General features: G+C 46.8%; 1 protein-coding gene across 1 annotated transcript; it reads left to right on the forward strand.

Moving 5' to 3' along the window:
- The first annotated feature begins 2922 nt into the window (after positions 1-2922).
- Positions 2923-3694, forward strand: LOC137345731 (variable charge X-linked protein 3B-like). The gene is made up of 2 exons (XM_068008994.1): positions 2923-3172; positions 3315-3694. The coding sequence occupies exons 1-2, from the start codon at positions 2923-2925 to the stop codon at positions 3692-3694; spliced, it is 630 nt and encodes a 209-aa protein (XP_067865095.1).
- The last annotated feature ends 5324 nt before the right edge of the window (positions 3695-9018 follow it).

The raw sequence follows: 9018 nt of genomic DNA on the forward strand, positions 1-9018 counted from the left end.
CTTGGTTGAAATTTAAATTGTACTGTACTGATTGGTTAAACAAGGAGGTGTAGCATGAATCTTAATGTATAAACAGTAGTATCTCTATCACAAACGGACACTTACTCTGGTGGACCCGACAGACTCTGTTGGAGTCAGTGCCGCTGTGTCAGAGTAAGTCCGCCGGCTAAATGCGCAAATAAAGTAATTGATTTTACCTGCACATCCTACTCAGTATATTTACTGAACCAGACTGAAGGCAAAAAGAACTCAGATTAACAGGTTGACCTGTGCTACAAGAACATAAAAAATAGGAGCAGGTGTCGGCCATTTGGCCCCTCGATCCTGCTCTGCCATTGAATAAAATCATGGCTGATCTGATTTTGGCCTTAACTCCACTTTCCTGCCCGCCCCACCGCGCCCCCCCCACCCATAACCCATGACTTCCTTGTAGATCAAAAATCTGTATAACTCAGTCTTGAATATATTCAATGAGCCAGCTTCCACTACTCTCTGGGCAAGAGAATTCCAGAGATTAACCACCCTCTAAGAGAAGAAATTCCTCCTCATCTCAGTTTTAAAAGGGATACACCTTATTTTGAAACTGTTGATTCTAGTTCTAGATTCCCCCAGAAGGGGAAACATCCTCTCAGCATCTACAATGTCAGGCCCCCTGCCCCCAGAATCTTATATGTTTCAATAAGATCACCTCTCATTCTTTTAAGCTCCAAGGTTATAGGCCCAATCCGCTCAACATTTACACATAAGACAAACCTTTTGTCCCAGGAATCAGCCTAGTGAACCTTCTCTAAACTGTTTCCAATGTACTTATGTCTCTCCTTAAGTCGAGACCAAAACTGTAGGCAGTATTCTAGGTGCAGTCTCATCAATGCCTGGCAAAGTTGTAGCAAGACTTCCCTACTTTTATATTCCATCTCCTGTGCGATAAATGAAAGCATTCCACTTGCCTTCCTAATTATTTGCTGTATTTGCCTGCTAACTTTTTGTGATTCATGTACAAGGACACCCAGGTCCCTCTGTACCACAGCATTCTGAAATCTCTCTCCATTTCAATCATATCCTGCTTTTCTATTTTTCTCACCAAAGTGCACAACCTCACATTTTCCCGCATTATACTCAATCTGCCAAATTTTTGCCCACTCACTTAAACCTATCCATATCGCTTTGCAATTTATGTCCTCCTCACAACTTGTTTTCCTACAAACCATTGTATCATCTGCAAATTTGGCTACAATACACTCAGTCATTAATATAGATTGCAAATAGTTGAGGTCCCAGCACTGATTCTTGTGGCACTGCAGTTTGCCAACTTGAAAAATTTCCCATTTATCCCCACTGTCTGTTTCCTGTTAGTTAGATGATAACCTCTGCCCCTTTTTTTCTTTTTTCTTTTCCTGGTTCATTCCCCACTTCCACCTCATCTCCCCCCAGCCTCTCCCCACCCACCCCCCATCCTTTTTTATTCTTAATCCCTTTACTTTGCCTTCGGATGGTGCCCTTTACACCTCATCCAGACACGTCTTTTGTTTCTTTACTTGTCCCATTAGCACTCCCTTTGGCTTTGTACCTCGAAACCCTTTGTCTTTAATCTCCCCTGCCCTCCTTCCCTTTGGCTCTTTCCTTCCCCCCCCCCCCCCACTCTTTTTTTTTACTTGCTCAAAACCTATTACATTTCTAACTTTTGACGGTTCTGAGGAAAGATCATCGATCTGAGACGTTAACTCTATTCCTCTCTCCAAAGATTCTGCCTGCCCCCGCTGAGTATTTCCAGCATTTTCAGTTCTTGTTTCATCCAGAAAGTCAAGCATCCTCATTGTCAGCCCTCATTGGCGTGGGTTCCGAAGGTGGTCAAACCTCTGGCCGCCAAAATTGTGGGAAATTCCCCACAGTGGCTCCCAAAGCCCTGGCAGATGGTTTTGGCCCCACTCGGGCTTTCCAATCCCGGTTTTCCTGGTGCTCTCAGCTCTGCCCTGGGGTCCCCCACCACCAACTCCCCGCTCTCTCCACACGGTGCCGCGTTTCTTGGCACGTGACAATCGGTTGGGTGGGGCCCGCGCTCTCCGCTGGTCCAATCACAGCCCAGCGTTTTCTCCGCTCGCGCTTTTCCCGTTGGGCTTCGATGTTCCGCTCGTGCTCCGGCACGACACCACCCCGTCCTCTCCCTTGGACCACTCGCGGTTTTTCCGTTAGGCTTTAAACGCTCTCCACCGCTCGCGCTCTCTGCTCCTCCAATCACAGTCTCATCGCCCCCCCCCCCCCCCCCCCACCCCTCCGCCTGCCTCTCGCGCGCGCTTTTTGCGGTTGGGCTCTGTTGCTCCGTTCGAGCCGGTCCTTTCAGCCGCTCTCACTCTCTCTGCAGAGGGGCGTTGCCCTTCTCTGCACTGCGTTTAAACACCCCTTTCACTCAGATATATCTGATGGTAAAAGGTGGAGCAGGGCAATGGAAAGGCGGGGGGTGTTGGCGACAAGGAGAATTCCCGCTTCGCCCCAATTAAATAGAGCGAAAACAGGAAGGCGGATAAAAGAAATCCGAGAAAAGGTTGAAAAGTCCGTTGAGTGAAGCGACTCAGATAAGGAGGTGGTGACAATGAGATTCCACCGAGAACAAATCTAGTGATCACTTACACCATGAAACCAAATCCAGGTACCACTTACACCTAGAGACCAAATCCAGGGACCACTGACACCCACAGTCCAAATCCAGGAACCACTGGCACCAAGAGACCAAATCCAGAGACCACGAACACAAGAGAGCAAATCCAGGAACCACTTGCATCAAGAGACCAAAGTCAGGAACCACTAATACCCAGAGACCAAACCAAGAATCACTGAAGCCAAGAGACCAAATCCAGAGACCACGAACATGAGAGAGCAAATCCAGGAACCACTGACACAGAGAGACCAAATCCAGAGACCACGAACATGAGAGCAAATCCAGGAACCACTTGCATCAAGAGACCAAAGTCAGGAACCACTAACACCCAGAGACCAAATCCAGGAACCACTGACACCAAGAGACCAAATCCAGGAACCACTTACACCGGGAGACAAAATCCAGGGGCCACTAACACCCAGAGACCAAATCCAGGAACCACTGACACAGAGAGACCAAACCCAGAGACCATGAACACAAGAGAGCAAATCCAGGAACCACTTGCATCAAGAGACCAAAGTCAGGAACCATTAATACCCAGAGACCAAACCAAGAATCACTGACACCAAGAGACCAAATCCAGAGACCACGAACACGAGAGAGCAAATCCAGGAACCACTTTCACCGAGAGACCAAATCTAGGGACCACTAACACCCATAGACCAAATCCAGGAACCACTTACACCCAAAGACCAAATTCAGGAACTACTGGCACCAAGAGACCAAATCCAGAGACCACTTACACCAAGAGACAAAGTCCAGAGACCACGAACACGAGAGAGCAAATCCAGGAACCACTTACACCATGAGAATAAATCCAGGAACCACTTAACGCTGAGAGACCAAATCCAGGGACCACTGACACCCAGAGACCAAATCCAGGAACCACTGACACCAAGAGACCAAATCCAGGAACCACTGACACCAAGAGACCAAATCCAGGAACCACTTACACCGGGAGACAAAATCCAGGGGCCACTAACACCCAGAGACCAAATCCAGGAACCACTGACACAGAGAGACCAAATCCAGAGACCATGAACACAAGAGAGCAAATCCAGGAACCACTTGCATCAAGAGACCAAAGTCAGGAACCACTAATACCCAGAGACCAAACCAAGAATCACTGACACCAAGAGACCAAATCCAGAGACCACGAACACGAGAGAGCAAATCCAGGAACCACTTTCACCGAGAGACCAAATCTAGGGACCACTAACACCCATAGACCAAATCCAGGAACCACTTACACCCAAAGACCAAATTCAGGAACTACTGGCACCAAGAGACCAAATCCAGAGACCACTTACACCAAGAGACAAAGTCCAGAGACCACGAACACGAGAGAGCAAATCCAGGAACCACTTACACCATGAGAATAAATCCAGGAACCACTTAACGCTGAGAGACCAAATCCAGGGACCACTGACACCCAGAAACCAAATCCAGGAACCACTGACACTGAGAGACCAAATCCAGAGACCATGAACATGAGAGAGCAAATCCAGGAACCACTGACACCAATAGACCAAATCCAGAGACCACGAACACAAGAGAGCAAATCCAGGAACCACTTGCATCAAGAGACCAAAGTCAGGAACCACTGACACCAAGAGACCAAATCCAGGAACCACTGACACCAAGAGACCAAATCCAGGAACCACTGACACCAAGACACAAAATCCAGGGGCCACTAACACCCAGAGACCAAATCCAGGAACCACTGACACAGAGAGACCAAATCCAGAGACCACGAACACAAGAGAGCAAATCCAGGAACCACTTGCATCAAGAGACCAAAGTCAGGAACCACTAATACCCAGAGACCAAATCCAAGAATCACTGACACCAAGAGACCAAATCCAGAGACCACGAACACGAGAGAGCAAATCCAGGAACCACTTTCACCGAGAGACCAAATCTAGGGACCACTAACACCCAAAGACCAAATCCAGGAACCACTGGCACCAAGAGACCAAATCCAGAGACCACTTACACCAAGAGACAAAGTCCAGAGACCAAGAACACGAGAGAGCAAATCCAGGAACCACTTACACCATGAGAATAAATCCAGGAACCACTTAACGCTGAGAGACCAAATCCAGAGACCACTGACACCCAGAAACCAAATCCAGGGACCACTGACACCCAGAAACCAAATCCAGGAACCACCGACACTGAGAGACCAAATCCAGAGACCATGAACACAAGAGAGAAAATCCAGGAACCACTGACACCAAGAGACCAGATGCTGGGACCACTAACACCCAGAGAGCAAATCCTGGAACCACTGACACCAAGAGATCAAATCCAGAAACTATGAACACCAAGAGAACAAATCTAGGACCACTGATACCGAGAGACCAAATCCAGGGACCACTGACACCGAGATTGTAAACATTTCTATAGGTATGTAAATAGGAAGAGATTAGTGAAAGTAAACATTGACCCTTTCGGACCTGTAATAGGTGAAATCATAATGGGAAATAAGGAAATGGCAGACATTAAACAAATTCTTGGCATCTGTCTTCACTGGAGAAAACACAAAAACATACCTGAAATAATGGGCAAACAAGTGCCTAGCAAGAATGAGCAACTTAAAGAAATATTACTGGAGAAATTAATGGGACTAAGCAGCGACAAATCCCCTGGACCGGATGACCTGCTTCCTCGGGCTTTAAAGAGATGGCTGCAGAGATTTTATTTCTTTATTTTATTTAGAGATACAGCACTGAAACAGGCCCTTCAGCCCACTGAGTCTGTGCTGACCATCAACCACCCATTCATACTAATCCTACACTAATCCCATACTCCTACCAGATCCCCACCTTCCCCTACCACCTACCTATACTAGGGGCAATTTATAATGGCCAATTTACCTATCAACCTGCAAGTCTTTGGCTGTGGGAGGAAACCGGAGCACCCGGCGAAAACCCATGTGGTCACAGGGAGAACTTGCAAACTCCATACAGGCAGTACCCAGAATTGAACCCGGGTCACTGGAGCTGTGAGATAGTGGGCATTGATTTTGATAAGGTCAGAAGCGGAGATGTTCACTGATTATTTGCAACTCCTCAGATATTGAAGTCTTCTTATCCCACATACAGCAAGATCTGGACAACATGGCACCAAGCCTCCTACAACAGCACCTTCCAAACCCGTGATTTCTACAATGTCGACAAACAAGAGCAGCACATGCATTGAAACACCACCACCTCTCCAAGCCAAACACTACACTGACTTGGAACTATATCGCTGTTCCTTTACTGTCACTGGGTCAAAAACCTGGAACTCTCTTCCTAACAGCACTGTAGGTGTACCTACACCACATGGACTGCAGCAGTTCAAAAAGGCAGCGCACCACTCAAGGACAATTAGTCTTGGGTAACAAATGTTGGACTTGCCAGGATGCTCACATCCCATGAACAATTACAAAAAAAAGCCTCCAGAGTTCTTTAGATTCCAAAACTGTTTCCACAGATTGATAAGTAGTAAACAAAACCCTGCTATTTGAGAAAGGAGAACCAGGAACTATAGGCCAGTTAGCCTTTATCAACATTTCTGCAGTGATTTGATACAACTGAGTGGCTTGCTAGGCCATTTCAGAGGCAAGTAGGAATCAAGTACATTGGTATGTTTCTGGAGCCACTTGGAGGCCAGACCAGGTAAGGACAGCAGGTTTCCTTCCCCAAGGGCTATTAGTGAACCAAATCAGTTATTACAACAATCCATCATTGGGCATCTGCCATTGTTAGAATGGTGCCCAGGGGGCTGCTTGCAGCTAAAATAACATTTTACAGAGCACAGAATTTTAGCCTCAGGAAGCTGATGATGTTTGTGCAGCGACAGTGACCTAAAGACACTGCCGATGACACGAAGGTTGCTGGAGTTGTGGATGGTGTGGAAGGCTGTTGTAGGTTGCAGGATGCAGAGCTGGGCTGAGAAGTGGCAGATGGAGTTCAACCTGGAAAAGTGTGAAGTGATTCATTTTGGAAGGTCGAATTTGAATGCGGAATACAGGCTTAAGGACAGGATTCTTGGTAGTGTGGAGGAACAGAGGGATCTTGGGGTCCATGTCCATAGATCGCTCAAAGTTGCCACCCAAGTTGATAGGGTTGTTAAGAAGGCGTATGGTGTGTTGGCTTTCATTAACAGGGGGATTGAGTTTAAGAGCCGCGAGGTTATGCTGCAGCTCTATGAGGCCCTGGTTTGACCACACTTGGAATATTGTGTTCAGTTCTGGTCGCCTCATTATAGGAAAGATGTGGAAGCTTTAGAGAGGGTGCAGAGGAGATTTACCAGGATGCTGCCTGGACTGGAGGGCATGTCTTACGAAGAAAGGTTGAGGGAGCTAGGGCTTTTCGCATTGGAGCGAAGAAGGATGAGAGGTGACTTGATAGAGGGGTACAAGATGATGAGAGGCATAGATAGAGTGGATAGCCAGAGACTTTTTCCCAGGGTGGAAAGGGCTATCACCAGGGGGCATAATTTTAAGGTGATTGGAGGAAGGTTTCGGGGAGATGTCAGAGGTAGGTTCTTTACACAGAGAGTGGTGGGTGCGTGGAATGCGCTGCCAGCGGTGGTGGTAGAAGCAGATACATTAGGGACATTTAAGCGACTCTTGGATAGGTACATGGATGATAGTAGAATGAAGGGTAGGTAGTTAGTTTGATCTTAGAGTAGGTTAAAGGTTCGGCACAACATCATGGGCCGAAGGGCCTGTACTGTGCTGTACTGTTCTATGTTCTATGTTCTAAAGCCTAAAGCAGGAATTGAGTCCCATTTGGGATAAGGCAATTTTTAGGAGAAGAAACACATCTGTAAACAGGGCTACATTCTGTGATGGGCAGTTTCCTTTTGTGGGAGATGGTGATGTAGTGGTAATATTACTGAATTAGTTATCCAGAGGCCCAAGATAATGCCTTGGGGCCATGGGTTCAGATCCCACTACGGCAGCTGCTGGAATTTAAACATATTGAGAGAGTGGTTAGTAAAACATATAGGATCTTGAGCTTCATAAATAGAGGCATTGAGTACAAAAGCAGGGAAGTTATTGCTGAACCTTTATAAAGCTCTGGTTAGGCCCCAACTGGAGTATTGTTTCCATTTCTGGTCACCACAGTTAAGGAAGGATGAGCGGGTGCAGAGGAGATTTCCAGAATAGTTCCAGAGATAGAGGATTTTAGTTACAAGTTTCAGTTGGAAAATTTGGGTTTGTTCTCCTTAGAAGAAAGGAGATTCAGGGGAGATTTAATAGAAGTGTACAAGATTATGACAGGCTTAGATAAATTAGACAAGGAAATATTGTTCCCATTAACAAATGGTACAAGGACTAGGTGGCACAGATTAAAAGTTTTGAAAAAAGATGCAGGGGAAATATGAGGAAGCACTTTTTTACGCAACGGGTGGTAATGATCTGGAACTTGCTGCCCACAAGGGTGGTGGAAGTGGCGACAATCAATGACTTCAAGAAGAATTTGGTTGGCCACTTGGAAAAAATAGACTTACAGGGCTACAGGGATTCAGCCAGGGAATGGGACTGTCTGCTTGGCTCCGTAGAGAGCTGGCATGGACTTGATGAGCGGAATGGCCTCTTTCTGTGCCTTATATAACTCCATGACTCTATTTTCCCTACTACTGACATCAAATTAACAGGTCAGTTGTCTCCCGCTTTCTGTCTCCCTCCTTTCTTAAATCAGAGAGCGAGCAGCTCAGCAGTATCGGCAGCGCCCTAGGCCCCGGTACTGCAGAGGCCTCAGACCCAGGTCCAGTGCTGGAACCCCAGAACAGAGGTAGGTGAAGCGGGGTAGCTGGGGCGCCCAGAAGGCCCCGGTGAGGAGTGTGACAGGGGTGGTCATTCAGTCCAGGGGTGGGAGATCTTGGGGCTTCACAGCACAATCTCCACATAATCAGACTCAAAGTATAAGCAACTATAATGTTCAGGATTTATAAAACTGCACACACAGTGTAAGTCTCTGCACATTAAAATAAATGCATTTACAGATCTATGCTGAATGAGCTTTCTTGATTTCCCCTGTTATCATGCTGTACATTTAGCACTTTCTGCAGGGAAGCATCCACAGGACCAACTGTGCCAAAGGGAAGATTGTAAACAAAAGATTAGTTCCTGAAGCAAAGCTCTACCCCAGGAAAATGAAACTAAAACTTGTTTTTCTCACTTTTTCGTGAATCCCAAGAATAGAACAGATAAACATGTTGACAAGCTAAATCTCAGTTGGCCCAGTGGGTGAATGCAGCTTACAGGGTGGCACTGAGCCAACAGTAAAGGTTAAATCCTTCAGCTGGGTGTGTCTGGATTCAAGGGCCTGGGCCACTGGCACAATAATCAGCTGCTTGTGAGCCAT

The sequence above is a fragment of the Heterodontus francisci genome, chromosome 29 (assembly GCF_036365525.1).
Source record: "Heterodontus francisci isolate sHetFra1 chromosome 29, sHetFra1.hap1, whole genome shotgun sequence".
Taxonomy (NCBI): domain Eukaryota; kingdom Metazoa; phylum Chordata; class Chondrichthyes; order Heterodontiformes; family Heterodontidae; genus Heterodontus; species Heterodontus francisci.

Excerpts from the sequence above, each read along its gene's own strand:
- LOC137345731 (XM_068008994.1), top strand. The coding sequence starts at position 2,923 with ATGAGAGCAAATCCAGGAACCACTTGCATCAAGAGACCAAAGTCAGGA. Across the intron at positions 3,173-3,314 it reads ACTTGCATCAAGAGACCAAA|ACCAAATCCAGGAACCACTT; the intron begins GTCAGGAACCAT and ends TAACACCCATAG.